The sequence below is a fragment of the Gekko japonicus genome, unplaced genomic scaffold (assembly GCF_001447785.1).
Source record: "Gekko japonicus isolate JY-2015 unplaced genomic scaffold, Gekko_japonicus_V1.1 scaffold2464, whole genome shotgun sequence".
Taxonomy (NCBI): Eukaryota; Metazoa; Chordata; class Lepidosauria; order Squamata; family Gekkonidae; genus Gekko; species Gekko japonicus.
Window position 1 is genome coordinate 9221 of NW_015167128.1, and position 18812 is coordinate 28032.

General features: G+C 48.2%; 1 protein-coding gene across 1 annotated transcript in view; it reads left to right on the top strand.

The window, feature by feature from the left end:
* Positions 1-18812, top strand: part of COLEC10 (collectin subfamily member 10) — a 37868-nt gene that overhangs the window by 2170 nt on the left and 16886 nt on the right. The window contains exon 2 of the mRNA XM_015413018.1: positions 17982-18053. Coding sequence (XP_015268504.1) covers positions 17982-18053 — 72 coding nt within the window. The remainder of the gene's footprint in view (positions 1-17981; positions 18054-18812) is intronic.

Consider the following 18812-nt stretch of genomic DNA (forward strand, 5'->3'; position numbering starts at 1 on the left):
CTGGTGCCCGCCGGCCCTCGCCGGTCCCTGCCCGCCCGCCAAGCCTTCTGCTGCCCTCCCATCCCCCTGTGGCAGCGGCGGCGGCAGTGGCGGCGAGGCAGTTCGCATAGCGTTCCCTGCGCATGCGCAGGGGACGTTCTGTTACTTTTGGGGGGATTTAAATATCCCCCATATTTTTTTTACACTTTTCAGATTTTTTTGCACACCTGGGGATCGCCCCAAATGTGCACGAAAATCTCCCTCCCCCCCAGGTGCCCCCGATGTGCGGATTTAGATATCCGCACGCAGGAGGCGCCTGTCGCTATTAGTATAAGGACACTCACAATGTTAATCCATTTGGCAAACACACTAGAGAGACTAGAATCTGAGGGACTAGAGTGTCAGACTAGAATCTGAGAGAACCAGCTTTGAAGACCCCCGCCCCGAAAAGCTTGCGGGGTGACCTTGGGGCAGCCACCCTCTCTTAAGCCTAACCTACCTCACAGACAGAGTTGTTGTTAGGATAAAATGGAGGGCAGGAGAAAGATGTATGCTGCCTTGGGTCCTCATTGGGGAGAAAGGTGGGGTCTACATGAAGTAAATAGCTGTCAAATATTATACAGCAAAAAGCCAGCATGGAACAGTGCTGCTAGACAGTTTCACTAGCAGTGAGGACACTTGGGAGAGGCAGTTTGGTGTAGCGGTTAAGTGCGCGGACTCTAATCTGGGAGAACTGGGTTTGATTCCCCACTCCTCCACTTGCAGCTGCTGGATGACCTTGGCCAAGCCATAGTTCTGATAAGAGCTGTCCTTGAAAAAGAGCAGTTTCTGTCAGAGCTCTCTCAGCTCCACCTACCTCACAGGTTGTCTGTTGTGTGGAGGGGAAGGGAAAGGAGATTGTAAGCGGCTCTGAGACTCCGAGTGAAGGGCGGGGTATAAATCCAATCTCTACTTCTTCTTCTTACTGGTTTCATGCCTTTATTTTGAACACTGAAGTACTTATTTACTTATGTATATCCTGCCTTTCCTTTACGACCCAAATTTTAAAAACATACAAAATAAGGTAAAATCCCAAGAAAATATCTGCAGCTTAAATCTCATCAAAAGACCTCACAAATAGGGGGCCCAGGTCTCCTAAGCATAAGAACATAAGAGAAGCTGTGGTTTATCCAGTCTCACATTGTGTGTCACAGAGCGGCCAAAACCCAGGTGCCCTTAGAGTTATCAGCCCCCAGGGCCGGGCGGGGATTCCCCAGGTTCTGGGGGCTTTAATCCTCCCCAGCAGGGGAAGCCCCACCCTGAGCCCTGCCCCCAAGCATGACCACCCACCCAGCCACCCCTCTTGCCCAATTTAAAGGGCTTCAGCTGATTGGTGGGGACCACATGGCCCACTAACCAGCTGGAGGGCCCTTTAAATCCAGCAGGAGGGAGGGTGAGGGGCAGTTGAGGGCCGCACATGTGGTTTGCAAAAGGACCTTTTAAAGGGTCTTTTTGTGAGCCGCGAATGCAGCCCGTGAACACTCCTCTCCCTCCCTCCTGCTAGATTTAAAGGGCTCTCCAGCAGGTCAGCGGGTCACATGGTCCCCGCTGATCAGCTGAAGCCCTTTAAATTGGGCAGGAGGGGAGGGAAAGGGGTGGCCAGGTGGGTGGTAGCTCTTGGGGGTGGGCTTTGGGCCCACCCCTGGAATTCCCCCCAAATCCCTCCGCTGGAGCGACAAGGGGATCTAGCAACCCTAGGTGCCATCAAAAGGTCCACCAGCGAGGCCAGAAATCCAAGGCCCACCCACTGTTTCCCCCCAAGCACTGCCCCAGACATAGAGTTCCATATATACCTTGCGGGTAATAGTCACTGATGGACCTCTGCTCCATTTATTTATCCAATCCTCTTTGCTATGCGTGATCTGGTCCATGGAGAGTCGGACTCGACTGTTCGACTGAACAACAAAAATGGCAGGAGATCTTCTGATCTTGGACTCAAGGCTTCCACTGCTCCCTAGTGGAGCAGAGGAAGCAAAATGAAAGAAAAAAGTGGTGTTGCTGCAATTCCACTTACTCTTATGAACCCAGATGTGATGTCATGTCATCATGGAAATGTTCTAGGAACTTCCCAGATCTCTATGCCCCACCCCAGAAAGCTCCTGGGCACTGTTGGAGGACAGCTAGCAACCCTACTTACTTACAGCACCTCTTGAAAACTTCTAAAGATGGTGTCCACCTCACCATCTCAGGGAGCTTCTTCCGTGAGGTGGGAGCCACATTAAAAAGGAGCAGGCTGTAGTAGATGTCAAGCAGGCCATCTTAAGCAGGGGAACAAATAGAAGGTCGCCGCTTTGATAAAGCCCTAGTGAAATGGGAAAATTTGACAGCTGGCGAACCTGTAAGAGGATATGCTACAGTGACCAGCTTCTTCTGGGATACTGGATCTTCAGTGAAAGTATTACACAGCTTTAGGGCGATGTTAGAGACTGTATTAAGTGTTTCCAGCATCCCAATTTGCATTTGGTGTAGTTTTCCTTGAGATTCCTGTCTTTTGTATATGTTGTTGCCACCTGGAGGTTGGCAGCCTTTAGTGGTTTAGAAATCTACTTAGGCAGAGGTTCAGGGACTGTTGTCTATACTACTGCATATTGCTGTTGCTGTCTGTTGCCCTAAGTACAATCCTACTATGCAGGGCTCTTTTTGCAGAAAAAGCCCAGCAGGAACTCATTAGCATAATAGGCCACACCCAACAGCAGGAACTCATTACCATATTGGGCTACACCCCTGACAGCACAGCTCATTAGCACATTAGGCCACACCCCCATGTTACCAGAAGTGTGGTTATCTAGCCACACCCACCTTTTGCTTGTTATTCTGTTTACCTTGTTTGTTGTCAAAACGGTCCAGGGCTTTTTTTGTAGCAGGAACTCCTTTGCATGTTAGGCCACACACCCCTAACGTAGCCAATCCTAATGAGTTTCTGCTGTTGGGTGTGGCCTATTATGCTAATGAGTTCCTGCTGGGCGTGGCCAACTCTGAAGCCAGCCGGAACTCCATTCCTGTGCGTTCCTGCCCAAAAAGAGCCCTGCTACTATGTCATTTTTGCACTGGTCAGTGAGTCATGTTCATTCTTATGCTTTGTCTCCAGTCTGCTCTCTGATTTCTGGTTGGTTCCACTTCTCTACAGTCCAAAGGCCGCTGCATTATTTACTGGATGTCCCATCCTGTTGAGTGTACTGACTCACTCTGTGTTGTACATCTTGAGTCCCAGCGAGAAAAGACAGACAGTGTAAATAAATAAATAAATGTCTGTGTGCCCCGATGAACGTGCCTTAGGTAGCATTCTCTGCTCTGCGGGGACTTGAGCACAGAAAACTTCTTCTGGGCTCTCTTTGACAGGAGATGGTAAGGTTCAAACTTGGGACTTTCTGTTTGCAACACATGTCTTGTCTACTGAGCCATCCGTCTTCCCGGTGGCCATAAATCTCCTTTGTCACCAACCCGTTCCCTTTCCCTTGATTTTTCCAGCCTTAACCTTCTCCTAGCTCTGGTTGCCTTTGAGGGTTACCAAATCTTTTCTAACAGTGTGTACGTAAAGTGCTGTCAAGTCGCAGCTGACGTATCTGCAGGTTTTTATGCTGGACATACAGCAATGTCATCAACCACTAAAAAGGATGAATGTAAAGGTTTCCCTTGCTCGAAAGACAGTCGAATCAAACTCTAGGGGGCGGTGCTCATCTCCGTTTCCAAGCCGAAGAGCCAGCGCTTTCCGAAGACATTGCCGTGGTCATGTGGCCGGCATGACTAAAGGCCAAAGCACACGGAACGCTGTTACCTTCCCACTGAAGTGGTACCTATTTATCTACTTGCAATTTCTTGCTTTCGAACTGCTGGGTTGGCAGGAGCTGGGGCCAGAGACGGGAGCTCACTCTGTCATGCGGCACTATGGTCTTGAAATGCTGAACCACAGACTTTCCGGCCTGCAGCTCAGCGTCTTAACCTCTGAGCCACCATGGCCCATACCATATGAACCACTAGAGGGAACAAAATAGATGCAGTAGGGAAACACAGGCGGGGCAAATGAGAATGCAGAACAGCCCCCAGTAGCGTTTTCAAGGCAAGCGACTACTAACAGAGGTGGGTTGCCATTGTTTTCCTGTGTGTAGCAACCCTGTACTTCCTGGGTGGTCTCCATCCAAATACTAACCATGGCCAACCCTGCTTAGCTTCCAGTATCAGATGAGAAGAAGAGGAAATTCTACTTTGTGAGCGACTGGCATTAAAGTTGTGAGCGAGCGATTTGGCTACTGAATAAATTAGTTTGCTCTGGAGCCACTTTTCCTGAGCTAAGACAAAAATGTGTGAGCCAGAGTCTAAAAAACTGTGAGCTAGCTCACACTGACTCAGCTTAGAGGGAACACTCAACCACTACACCAAATTGGATTAGCCTGGGCCATACTTCTACCACAACAGATGGGACAGTTTATTTCACATGGGTAGTTCTCTGCAACTTTCTGTGACTGCAATATGGGACAACATGAGAATTTCCCCTAAAATGAGACCCTTTGAATAAGAACGCCTCAGCACACACATACACTGTACCATTTAAGTTTTAGTTTGCAAGACCCCTGGACTCGTCTTTTGCCTATGTTACTCTGCAAAGCAGCATGCACTGGTGCTAAGTGTGAACCCTTTGATTTATATTGTACACTGGGTGCACGGTCGATTGGATCTAATCTGAATCGGCCCCAAATTCCATGTGTTCGGCCAGAAATTATAGCTGTTATAAAGAAGTCAGAGGCTGGAATTATACTGCTTGGATTACATAAACCTGGTCTGATGATCTCAGTGGCCCGTGGTGGCTTTAAAAGTCAATTCTTGATAGGACTATATATAAATCTGTGCCTAATAAAAAAAGGATTGGCAGTATGCGATGCTTGCTAATAGATATTCAAGCCTGCCCCCTGGTGTTTGCAAGCGATTCCTGTACTGTAGAGCTAAAATAATAGGCAAACATGTACCTATGGAAACATGCCAAACATCAAGACTTTCCTTTGCTTAATATGAAGCTATTCGGATAAAATATTATTCATTCCTTATAAGAAAACATGAAACAGTTCATTGGTCTGGCCCAGTGGTTCCTTTGCGTATTAACTGCATACCCGCCAACATTTTGTAGGTGAAAACAAGGACTAGCTTGTAAAATTGCTGTTTTCACAACAAAGGTCATTCCTTAGTGGTACTTGCCCCAAACACATTCACGGTTGTATACTTCTGATATTTCTACTTCAACTGCTATGAGATGAACAGCTTTGTTTTCCAATAAGCTGTCCAGCACCAACTTAGAGATCAAAACAGAGGCTAAAGATGCACCAGGAAAATATAATTGTCCTACAATTCAGTATTCATAACCAAAAAATATGCTTAAGCCAGGGTGGGTATGAAATGTTGGAATGTGTTTGTACACGCTGGCAGTCCTGCAAGAACAGGGGAGAACAGAGGCAGAGGGGTTTTTTTCCTGTATTTGCCAGTGTTTCACCACTAGAGCCAGTTTGGTGTAGTGGTTAAGTGCGCTGACTCTAATCTGGGAGAACCGGGTTTGATTCCCCACTCCTTCACATGCACCTGCTGATGTGACCTTGGGTCAGTCACAAGCTCTGGCACAGCTGTCCTTGAAAAAGAGCCGTTTGTGTCAGAGCTCTCTCAGCCCCACCCACCTCACAGGGTGCCTGTTGTGGGGAGGGGAAGGGAAAGGAGTTTGTAAGCCGCTCTGAGACTCCAAGTGAAGGGCGGGGTATAAATCCAATCTCTTCTTCTTCTTCCAGATGGCAAAGTGAATGGGCAGTAACTGTGGGATAGAGGGTCTGCTTTACATGCAAAATGCAATCCCCAGCAGGTATAGTTACAAGGATCAGGAAGAAGAAGAAGAGGAGGAGGAGATTGGATTTATACCCCGCCCTTCACTTGGAGTCTCAGAGCGGCTTACAAACTCCTTTCCCTTCCCCTCCCCACAACAGACACCCTGTGAGGTTGGTGGGACTGAGAGAGCTCTTTCAAGAACTGCTCTTTCAAGGACAGCTCTTGTCAGAACTATGGCTTGCCCAAGGTCATCCAGCAGCTGCAAATGAAGGAGTGGGGAATCAAACCCAATTCTCCCATATTAGAGTCCGCACACTTAACCACTACACCAAACTGGCTGTGATGTGAAAGACCACCTGAAACCCTGGAGAGCTGCTGACCTTGATGGACCAATGGTATGACTTCATGTACAACTTCATGTGTTCATGTAATGTATTTGTGTAATGGCCACTAGCTTAGATACCTTTAAACAGATATGAAATAAGTCCATGGTGGAGCTCATGGTGGAGGTCATCTTCAGAGGGCCTTTGAAGACAGATGACCGCCACCATGAGCTTGTCTCATATCTGTTTAAAGATATCTAAGCTAGTGGCCATTACATCAATACATTACATGAACACATGAAGTTGTCTTATATAGAGTCAGGCACACATTGATGACACCAATATGTGGATGACACCCAGCTCTATCTGTTGTTGGGCAGCCAGTCTGACTCTAACCCAGAAGATCTGGATCTGGCATTGAAAGCTGTGTCTGGTTGGCTTAGACTGAGTCAACTGAAATTGAATCCAGTGAAGACCTTAGACTGAGTCAACTGAAATTGAATCTAGTGAAGACGGAGGTCCTGCGCCTGAGTCAGAGTGGCCCGAGGGTAGGAATCCCACTCCTGACCTTCTATAGGGCGCCACTGGTGCCAGCATTGGATGTTAGGAGTTTGGGGGTGCTCCTGGATGCCTCCTTAACAATGGAGGCCCAGGTAGCAGCCACTGTGAAATCAGCCTTTTACCCTCTTTGGCTGATCAAGCAGTTGGTTCCCTTCCTTGAATGCAACGACCTGGCAACAGTGATCCATGCAATGGTCACCTCAAGATTGGATTACTGTAATGCTCTCTACATGGGGCTGCAAATCCGGAAGCTGCAGCTGGTGCAGAATGCAGCGGCCTGGCTGTTTGTCAGCAAGCTGCCAATGTTCGTTATATGTTCCCTGATGTTCTATACACGTTTCTATATATGCATTCATATGTCTGTAATTCCCCGCCCCAGTAGGTCGACTATCCGCTTGTGTACGCATGCGCATGTATTCATTGTACTTGCATTCCAGTTAGGCTAGGCTATGCTGTAACATCTTTTTCCAAGGTCACAGGTGGTATAGAGACGGTCTTTCATTCTCCTTGCTTTGGCTTTAATGAGTAGAATCAGTGAGAAGTATTTTGTTTTGATAAAAAACTAGCCGTTGCTTTCCCAGGATTTTAAGCGCGAAAACCTGCTCTCAGAAAGCGAGGGGGAATCCTGATTATTGGCTGTTGCAATTATGAATTTGCTTTAACCTTTGTGGCTCATAGTGTGTGCGTTATTCTGAACAGAAAATCTGTTCAGTGACTCATGACTTCAATAAAGTACCCTTTTCTGTGCTACTCCTTTGTTTGTCGTGGGACCTGACATTGTTGTTGGGCCTCCCTATGCGGGAGCACATCCAGTCTGCGCTAAAAGCACTGCACTGGCTGCCCATAACATACCGAATTCAGTTCAAGGTGCTGGTTCTTACCTTTAAAGCCCTATATGGTCATGGACCTACATACCTAAGGGACTGCCTTTCCCCACACGTTCCCCAGAGAGCACTACGATTGGGGTCCCAAAACCACTTGGCCCTACCGAGCCCTAGAGAAGCCAGGCTGGCTGTGACTAGTGCCAAGGCTTTTTTTAGTGGTGGCTCCTTACTGGTGGAATGAGCTCCCAGAGGACATCGGGGCCCTGTGGGATCTCTTACAGTTCCACCGGGCCTGCAAGACGGAGCTCTTCCACCAGGCCTTCGATTAGGGAGCTGCACCCAAGAAATTGTAGCCCTGGCCCAACATTAACAACATTGTCAACAGCCAGTTAACCCAGACTATGCTATTGGCCGGCTGTTGTCTGAGGATGCTGCTAAGCCCGCCATCTGACATAAACTAGCACTTTATAATATTCATAATTGTATGGCTCTATTTTTATCTAATTCTGTTTTAATTGTTTTATATTATATGTGAGCGGGCCGTGAGCCTGCCTTGGCAGGGAGGGCGGGATATAAATTAAATGAATAAAATAAAATAATAAATGAATAATGTTCTTCAGCCTCCATTCTGCAAGCCAACTACTTTCTTTCAGCACTGAGCTACCTCAACAGACTTGCGAGGGAAATAATGGGATGGGGACATCACTTATACAGAGCTCCTCCCTCCCTCCCTCTTTCAAAGCACCCCTATTGTTATGTATTGAACCTAAGTCAGCCCTCAAGGTGTACCTGGAACTGGTTGAGCTAACTACTCTAGAACAATAGCTTACCAGGATCCTGGAGTAGACCAATAGATAAGTAGTGTAATGTAAATAGCCTATCCTTGGGAGTGGGTGGATGTGGGGTGGGGTGTTTGCATGCTTTATAAGCAGGGCTCAAACTCCGCTGGGTGTCCTTGTTGTGTTCCTGAAATCACTAAATAAACTAGAGCAGATCACTGCAATGCGTCCAGAACCCAGTATTTAACAACTATAAAGTAGGTTAGACTCAGGGCTTTTTTGTAGAAAAAGCCCAGCAGGGACTCATTAGCATAATAGGCCACACCCAACAGCAGAAACTCATTAACATATTAGGCCACACCCTGACAGCACCACTCATTAGCCTATTAGGCTGCACCCCCATGTTACCAGAAGTGTGGTCATCCAGCCACACCCACCTTTTGCTTCTTATTCTGTTTACCTTGTTTGTTGTCAAAACCCAGGGCCTTTTTTTGTAGCAGGAACTCCTTTGCATGTTAGGCCACACACCCCTAATGTAGCCAATCCTAATGAGTTTCTGCTGTTGGGTGTGGCCTATTATGCTAATGAGTTCCTGCTGGGCGTGGCCAACTCGGGAGCCAGCCGGAACTCTGTTCCTGTGCGTTCCTGCCCAAAAATAGCCCTGGTTAGGCTGACGGGGTGTGACTAACTCAAGGGCACCCAGAAAGCTTTCCGGTTAGGAAGGGATCAGAACCAGGAGAGTGGGTCTCCCCAGTCTGATACCTGAGCCACTATACCGCATTGGCTCCCACAGACAGAAAACTTCTTCTGCAATGAATCTGCTAGCCTTTAGGGATGCCACAAGATCCTTTGCCCCTTTTTGCTATGCACGATGCTCCCAGCCGCCCTCCCGGATCACAGCTGTGTTGTTGTTTCCCGCAGTATCCAAGCGGCAACTCCCTGTACCCTCAGTGAACCTTCTCGAGGCCGTGGGGAGGTGCAGCCTTAAAGACATATTGAAGCAATTGCCCAGTGGGTTCCCCACGTCAGCAGGGAGCCCAAAAGGGAATGTACGTGTTGGCTCAAAGCTGCTGGGATTCTTCTCCAGCACTTCAAAGGGGACTGGATTGGGTTTTGCAAAGCTGAATGGAACGGGAGGCAGTTTGAAAGGGGCGAATGGGAGTTTTCTTCCCTTAGCAATGTGGTATGCTTCAAAAGTTCCCCTTTCATTATTCTGACAAGTGTCAATTATAAACTTCTCAACAGCCACCGGTGCTTCAGAGCCCTGTTTTCTTGTGGTCACCAGTGCTGCTTTCCATCTTCCAGACTTAATAATTGTATTTCTGCAATTCTCTTTTTGGAAAATATCAAGTTCAGCCTGACACACGGTTTGCCCACAGTCTGAGCTCTCGGCTGGAAATGCCTGAAGGCCTTACCACTAAAGGCTAGCCTGGCTATCCTTCCTGGCATCTCAGGAATCAGTCCTTCTTCTACGGAGCTTTCCTGTGCGTGTGTGTGTTTGTTTTTTCTCACCAGAATCCTGTGCCTAGTGAAGCCGAATTCTGCAGCATGCATAAATTAGGGCCATTTGCACGATCTCCCTTATTTGGCACCTTAGTTTGGCTTTTTGCTAGTTATGGGGAGGGGGGCAGAGAGGTGAAAGGCGCTGATTCCCTCCACTATTGAAAATTTTATTCTTCTTCCGCTTTGATACCTGACATTTTACCAGATGCTAGCAGGTTTAAGAAAGATCGCAGGGAAGCCTTGCATGATGAAGCCACGGAAATGCTAAAATTAAAAAAGAAATCCAGTTTGGGAGGCACGGAGGCAGAAGACTTCTGGGCAGAAGCAGCTGCAGCGCAAAATTCTTTTGAGCACACGTACACAACCATGAGAGATGAAAAGAGATGACTAAGGGGGTACATGATAGAGGTTTACAAATTATGCACAGGATGGAGAAAGTTGACAAAGGCCCCGATCACACGCAGAAGTTGCCGCGGGATACTCACGGATGCCAGGCAGGTTTTACGGCCGCAATCAAACAGGCACATCTGGCAAGCGTCGTGCACCCATTGCCAACCCGTCGTGTCCGGCCGAAGATCCAGAGTGAAAAGGTACCGGAGAAAGTCCACTATCTAACACTGGCAGTGGGCCACAGACGGACGTGCTCCATCTGATCGCTCCAGCGCGCTCCCCTCGCTGCATTGAAGCGTGCCGGAAATGCGTGCCGATGAAACGAAACCCTAATTCCCCGCTGTCACGTCTGATTGCGTTCGGGCGGGTCACAGTGTACCGGCGCAAAAAGCCACGCCTCCCCCCCCCCGTGTTATCTGGCCTGTGTGACCGGGGCCAAAGAGAACTTTTTCTTCCCTTTCCCTGAATACTAGAACTTGAAGGCATCCAATGAAGTAGTGTGCAGTAGATTCAAAATCCGGGCGGACAAAAGGAAATACTTCTTTAAACAACGAGTGATTAAAATGTGGAATTTGCCACAGAGGATGTAATGTAGCCCACAGGAGAAAACGGCTTTAAAAGGGGATTAGACGGATTCATGGTCTGTCGGTGGTCTGGTGACTAAAGGGAACCTCCGCATCCAGAGGTTTTGAATACTCGTCCCAGGAGGCAACATCAGGGAAGGCCTCAGCCTCTATGCCCTGTTGCTGGACCTCCAGAGGGACTGGTTGGCCACTGTGTGAGACAGAATGCTGGACCAGATGGAACTATTGGTCTGATCCAGCAGGGCTCTTCTTATGTTTTTATGTTCTTAAGAGTCAGAAACTTCTCAAAGAAAGAAAGCTGTACATATAACACTGAAAGTTGTGGTGTATCTGCCGCTAGCAACCTGTCCCGTTGGCCTAAAAGTGCACCCGTGATGAGGCTTCTGAGCTTCTGCCCTCCACTGACAAAGCAGACCTGGCGGTCAGCTTGAGCAACCCAGACAGCTGCTGGGGGGGGGGGCCTAATTGGCAAGAAGCAGCAGCCGAGAGGAGATGATGAGTGCGGTTTTGCCAGCCGTTGCCTCCTCGGCCCTTGCTGCCGCTGCTGGAGTCCAAAAGGGCTGTAGAGATGTTATGTATTAAGATGGCTGCGACCGCGTGCGCCTGACCATGCGGTCTACCGGACTCACAGACCTTCGGGTCTAGAACAATAGCCACTGTCGATCCCGGCGAGAACCATGACAAAGCAGACCTGGCGGTCAGCTTGACCAACCCAGACAGCTGCTGGGGGGGGGAGCTAATTGTCAAGAAGAAGCAGCCAAGAGGAGATGATGAGTGCAGTTTTGCCGGCCGTTGCCTCCTCGGCCCTTGCTGCCGCTGCTGGAGTCCAAAAGGGCTGTAGAGATGTTATGTATTAAGATGGCTGCGACCGCGTGCACCTGACCATGCGGTCTACTGGACTCACAGACCTTCGGGTTTAGAACAATAGCCACTGTGGATCCCGGTGAGAACCAATGGGAGCGCTAGGATCCTGAAGAGAACCTATCGTTAACGGGCCCATGTATGTAGACCTATCATGGGTCAGCTCACATTTATTGATTAACATCGGAACGAAAAGAGATAAATATGTTGCCGAGGGCTTTCACGGCCGGAGTTCATTAGTTGCTGTAGATTTTCCGGGATGTGTGGCCGTGGTCTTGGCATTGTAGAACCTGACGTTTCGCCAGTAACTGTGACTGGCATCCTCAGAGGTCTAAACACAGCTGTGTCACAGAGAGTGCTCCATCTTTCTGTGTTTATACCTCTGAGGATGCCAGGCACAGTTACTGGCGAAACGTCAGGTGCTACAATGCCAAGACCACGGCCACACATCCCGGAAAATCTACAGCAACTAATGAACTCCGGCCGTGAAAGCCCTCGGCAACATATTTATCTCTTTTCGTTCCGATGTAATCAATAAGCTGATTGCACTATGCTACGCCTGGAACTCCACTACTTTACAAGAGATTGATTAATTAATTAATTATTGTATGGCATTGTGTGTGGCATAGCCAGGAGATCCTAAGACTGTCTAGCAGACAGCTGTCCTAGCTCGTTAGTGTGATGTACCACTAGGTGGCAAGCTCTACTTGTTTGGGGGGCAAGAGACGTTTCAGAGGTGGCTTGCCATTGCTTGCCTCTGCGTCACGGCACGACCCTGGTATTCCTTGGAAGTCGCCCATCCAAATACTAGCCAGGGCCGACCCTGCTTAGCTTCCGAGATCTGACAAGATTGGGCTAGCCTGGGCCATGTAGGTCAGGGTTGCAGAGTAAGAGGAAATGCACCAATCTCTCGTGCCTAGGGTTCCCATCTCCCTTGGACAGCCCAGCAGTCTGCATCAATCTCTTACTTACCAGAACAAGCAACCTGGGAGGCTGTTGTCTTTTTTAAAAAGGTGAGGCTCTGTGCCTCTGCAGGGGGCAGGAGAGGAGGTGGCTGTTTCTTTGAAGCCAGCTAGGGTTGCCAGCTGGCCTGGAGAAAAGGTGTCCCGTCCCTTTCAGAGATGCTTAAAGGGATGTTATTTGCCAGGCGATGTGATGCCATGAAAAGCTTCAACTGCCCATATCCACACACACTAGGCTTTTACTGAAGGGAGTGGGCATCCCCCCCCCAGCCAGTTGGCAACCCTTCCGTGGGAACTCTAGTGGAGATACAGGAACATAGGTGGGAGGGAAGGTCAGAGGAAGAAAACAGAGGATGCAGTAAGTCTGTTGCTGGCAGCAGTTAAGCTTAACCTGTCCAGGCTTTTAAAGGCAGAACTCATGACTTCAGGCAGTTAAAGTCCGTAATTCAAAGGCATTATTTTCTGACATTATATGACTACTGGCATTTTTTCCGGAACCAGAACTCTCAATGGCAGCTTGCTGACACAGGAGAGGAGGTGGCTGTTTCTTTGAAGCCAGCTAGGGTTGCCAGCTGACCTGGAGAAAAGGTGTCCCGTCCCTTTCATAGATGCTTAAAGGGATGTTATGAAAAGCTTCAACTGCCCATATCCACACACACTAGGCTTTTACTGAAGGGAGGGGGCATTCCCCCCCGCCAGTTGGCAACCCTTCCGTGGGGACTCTAGTGAAGATGCAGGAACATAGGTAGGAGGGAAGTTTGGAGGAAGAAAACAGAGGATGCAGTAAGTCTGTTGCTGGCAGCAGTTAAGCTTAACCTGTCCAGGCTTTTAAAGGCAGAACTCATGACTTCAGGCAGTTAAAGTCCGTAATTCAAAGGCATTATTTTCTGACATTATATGACTACTGGCATTTTTTCCCCCAGCACCCTTTCCTGTTTGTACAAATGGGTGCATCCACACAGCCAAAAGTTAGCCTTAGATTTTGATTTACAAATGGATCCACAAGAATATGCAAGAAGAGCCTTGCTGGATCAGAGCAGTGGTCCACCTAGTCCAGCATCCTGTTTCACGCGGTAGCCAAGCAGCTGCCCTGGATGGCCAACAAACAGCACGGCATCCAAGGCCTTCCTTTGGGCACTAGAAGGCGCTTCTATCAACTTGGAGAAAGATGACTGTTTGGCCCACCCAGAGACCACCTCTAGCCTACAATCTGGCAGATGCTTCTTGAGTTCCTTTTCTGGCAGCCGTCTTTAGGCTCAGTTAGAGGTGGATTTGGGATGGGAGAGCAATAGGACACTTTCTCAAATCACCACCCACAGCGCTTGACCAGAGCTAATCTTAACACAATGTTCAGATCTCAACCAAGCGCTTATAGTCTGGGTTTGAATTCAGGTCCATTTCCAACCCTTTCCTATGTCAGGGTTATGGGGTATGGACTACAGGGTATACCACGCCATACTTTGGAGATAGATCAAGATGGGTAGCTTCGTTAGTCTGTCTGTAGCAGTAGAAAAGAGCAAGAGTCCAGTAGCACCTTAAAGACTAACAAAATTTGTGGCAGGGGATGACCTTTTGTGAGCCACTGCTCACTTCTTCAGATACTCTTCAGATAACCTGAAGAAGTGAGCAGTGTCTCGCGAAAGCTACCACAAATTTTGTTAGTCTTACTTGTTAGAGCCAGTTTGGTGTAGTGGTTAAGAGGGTGTCTGTTATGGGGAGGGGAAGGGAACGGAGATTGTAAGCCGCTCTGAGACGCCTTCGGGTAGCGAAGGGCCGGGTATGAATCCAATCTCCTCTCCTCTCCTCTCCTTTCCTCTCCTCTTCTCTTTTCTCTTCTCGGTGCTACTGGACTCTTGCTCTTTTTTGCTACTGCATACTGCATACTCCTACTAGATAATTTCTGCAATGTTTAATGCAGGAGTCCCCAACATGGCGCCCACCAATATGTTTCATGTTTCCTGGTGCCCACCAAGTGTTTTCAGAAAGTGGGTGGGGCCAGCAAGGTTTCTGATTAGCCATTGGAGATTTGATTGGCTGTGCAGATTTTTTAAAATTGTTGCACAAGAAGCAGCTTCCACCACAACACAAGGACCTGAAGGTAAGCTGCAGCTGTTATTTTGTTTCTGACTCCGCCTCCTGTGGCAGCCATTTTGTGACTGCACCAACCTTGCCGTGTCAGAATTCCACATGGGCCTGCAGGCTCAAAAAAGGTTGGCGACTCCTGGTTTAATGTGTCACGTTTAAATGCTTGTGCTTTGTTTCAACATTGTTTCAGCTCTGTGCCAGATTTCTGCTTGTTCTCAGATTTCTGCTATCCAATTCTGCATTGTTTATTGGACATCCTTGCCTGCTGATTGTATTGACTTACACTGAGTAATCCACCTTGAATCTCAGTGAGAACGGCCGGCTATAAAGTAAATACATAAAATCTGGGTTCTGCAGTCTATGAGACCAAAGCCAGATGTGGCTCAGTACAGAACAAAATATGGTTCTTAAAAAAAAGAAAGCAACACCTTTAAGTTAAGGTACATGGCAGGGATGGACAAAGTGCTAGAATAATTAGTCCATGAAGGGAATGGCAGGCACCGATTTTTATAGGACTAAAGGGCTTCTTTCTCACAGTGACCTGGATGGCCCAGGTAGGCTCAATCTTGTCAGATCTCAGAAGCTAAGCAAGGTTGGCCCTGGTTAATATTTGGATGGGAGACCACCCAAAAAATCCAGGGTCACTACACAGAGGCAGGCAATGGCAAACTCCATGGTCCACTACACAGAGCCAGGCAATGGCAAAGCACCTCTGAACATCTGGCCCCATTGGTAGACCTCCTGAGGGCACCTGGTGTTCTTGGCCACTGTGTGACACAGAGTGTTGGACTGGATGGGCCGGTGGCCTGATCCAACATTGGCTTCTCTTATGTTCTTCTTGCCTTACAAACCCTTTGGGGTTGCCAGAAGTCGGCTGCAACTTGACCGCGCTTTCCACTGCCAAAGGGCTTCTCAGAGTGCTTTGCAAAAAAGTGGGGTTGCCAGATCCAGGCTGGGAAACCCCTGGAGATTTGGGAGTGGAGCCTGGGGAGGACAGGGGCCTCTGTGGGATACAATGCCCTGGAGTCCACCCACCAGAGCACCCATTTTTATCCATGGGAATGGATCTCTGTAGTCTAGAGATGAATTATTATTCTGGAAGATCCCCAGGCCCCACCTGGAGGCTGGCATCTGTACAAAGGGAAATGATAGAGGAGAACAGTTGCCAGTAACCAATGCTCCCTCTAAGCTGTGGAGTCTTCTGAGCAAAAATTCTACATTGTGAGCTACCGGCATTAAAGTTGTGAGTGAGCGATTTGGCTACCGCATCAATTGGTCTGCTCTGGAGCCATCCTTCCTGAGCGAAGACCGAAATGTGTGAGCCGGAGGCTGAAAAACTGTGAGCTAGCTCACACTAACACAGCTTAGAGGGAACGCTGCCAGGAACCCCAATGTGAACCATGCACAGATTTATGCCAGTGTACTAAAAAAACCACAGAGGATTTACCTGTGTATAGGCCGGTTGTTCATTTTAAACAACATACCATTAGAGCGGCACTGTACAAAATTTGGGAGGAGATAAAAGTAAAATATTATATAAAGTTACCCAGATGGCTCTCGCCCATAGAAGCATTAGTTAAACCATCGCTTTATGTTAAATATCCGAAATGGAGGTACGAGGACCTTTTAGATTCAAAGGGAGAGATAATATCGGAAAAACTTTTAAAAGAGCAAGGTACTAATTTGACTTGGTGGGGAAAAAATCAACTTATATCACGATGTGCAAAAGATAAACAGGAGGGTAAATCAACTTATATCACGATAAGCAAAAGATAAACAGGAGGGTATATCTGCAAGCCAAACTGAGATAAGATCTGGATGAGCACAAAGGAAAAATTTATTATGTTCCACTTCCCAAGGAAGGGTTCGCAGCAATGAGTGTCTGAGCTGTGGAAGCTTTATGGATCCTTGACCAACTTGTCAATTTACAGTAATGTTAAGTTGTACACTTTCAGTTCTACAAATAGAATCCTAGAATGACAGAGTTGGACGGGGGCATACAGGCCATTTAGTCCAACCCCCCGCTCAGTGGAGGATCAGCCTCGAGCAGCCTAGAGCATTAGGAGAGCCAGTTTGGTGTAGTGGTTAAGTGTGCGGACTCTAATCTGGGAGAACCGGGTTTGATTCCCCACTCCTCCACTTGCACCTGCTGATGTGACCTTGGGTCAGTCACAAGCTCTGGCACAGCTGTCCTTGAAAAAGAGCAGTTTGTGTCAGAGTTCTCTCAGCCCCACCCACCTCACAGGGTGTCTGTTGTGGGGAGGGGAAGGGAAAGGCATACAGGCCATCTAGTCCAAACCCCCGCTCAGTGCAGGATCAGCCTAGAGCATCCCTGACAAGGGTTCATCCAGCCGCTGCTTAGAGACTGCCAGTGGAGGGGGGGGCTCAACACCTCCCTAGGCAGCTGATTCCACTGTTGAACAACTCTTTGTTTTCTTATGCTGTCTCTATGTTGATCTCCTGCTCTGAATGTTACTATCATTTGGCTCTTTAATTATAAAGGCGGCTGATGTCTTGTGCTGCCCCCAGCCAGCATTAATGTACCTTTAAGAGTAGTTGCACCTGGGAATTGGTGTCCACAGTTAGGGGTCCCAGAAGCTTCCCTCTGACTGGCTCATTAAGAGTAATTTCCTGAGCTCAGAGGCGCAAAGATAGCAGTTTTATTGTTCTTTTCTGTTTCTTTGTCCATCAACCCTTACTGCAAGGAGAGGGGAAGCCCATCTCTTTTCTCACCACGGCCACAGGATTGACCTAGATCAGAAAGATGTAACGCTCTATCCAGCTATCAGCTCGATTGTGAGTAAATAATCACGCTAGACAGGACATGTCTCCTGACCTACATCATTCCCAGGATAATTTACGGAACGTAAAGCTGTTCTGCAGAGAAAAGCAACTGAGGTTGTAGTCGCTTGTTGTTGTTGTTCAGTCGCACAGTCGAGTCCGACTCTTCGCGACCCCATGAACCAGATCACGCCAGGCCTTCCGGTCTTCCACTGTCCTCTGAAGTTTGCTCAATTTCATGTTCGTTGCATCTATGACACTGTGTAACCACCTCATCCTTTTCCTTTGTAGTCGCTAGAGGGCAGCAAGAACCAAAGTTTGGTACCTCTTTAGGCTGTGAAACTTCCAAGAGGGTGTTTTCCCACAGACAAAAACAGCCATTCATTTTTCTGTAAAGCTCTCATCCCGCTAATTCCCCATTTCAACAAACCAGGCCAGCGGGCTATTGCCTACACTTTATTGCTCTGAACAATATGTAACATGGCTACTTTTTTTGTGTTTGTTTTTAAAGGAAATGAAGGCGAAAAAGGAGATCCAGGAGAAACGGGAAGGCAAGGAAAAGTCGGCCCTACAGGCCCTAAAGGTCGGAGTATAGACACGTTGTTCTTTGTTGTGCAGACATACTGGTCAACGCCTCGCTCCTTCCAGTGCGTGTGCTGTTGCTTATTTGTCAAACCTTTGGGTACATAAAGATATCCTGGAGACACAACACCAGCAAACTATCATCCACTTTATGCCTTCATTTTGGATGAAAAGGAGGAACCAATATTTCTTTATTTAGATATTTATACCTTGCTTCCCCCCCAAAAAAAAAAAACAGCTTTACGGCATCATTCTCCCTTCTGTCTGTTTTGCACTCTCAGCCTCCCCTACCTCACATACGGTTGCCAGCTCCAGGTTGCCAGTCTCCTGCTATTACGACTGATCTCCCGGTGACGGAGATCAATTCCCCTGGAGAAAGTGGTCACTCTGGAAGGTGGACTCTATGGCATTGTACCCTATTAAAGTCTCTCCCCAAACTCCGGCCTCCTCAGGCTCCGACTCTCGATCTCCAGGTATTTCCCAAGCTGGAGCTGGCAACCTGAGTTCCAAGCTGGGAAATTCCTGGAGGTTTTTGGGGAGTGCAGTCTGGGGAGGGTGGGGTTTGAGGCAGGGAGAGACTTCAGCAAGGTATACTGCTGTACAGTCCATCCTCCAAAGCAGCCATTTTCTCCAGGGGGGATAGGTATGCCGGCCTCCACCCTCCAAAGCGGCCATTTTTCTCCAGGGCAACTGATCTCTGTCATCTCCAGACGACAGAGATCAGTTGCCCTGGAGAAAAATGGCCGCTTTGGAGGGTGGA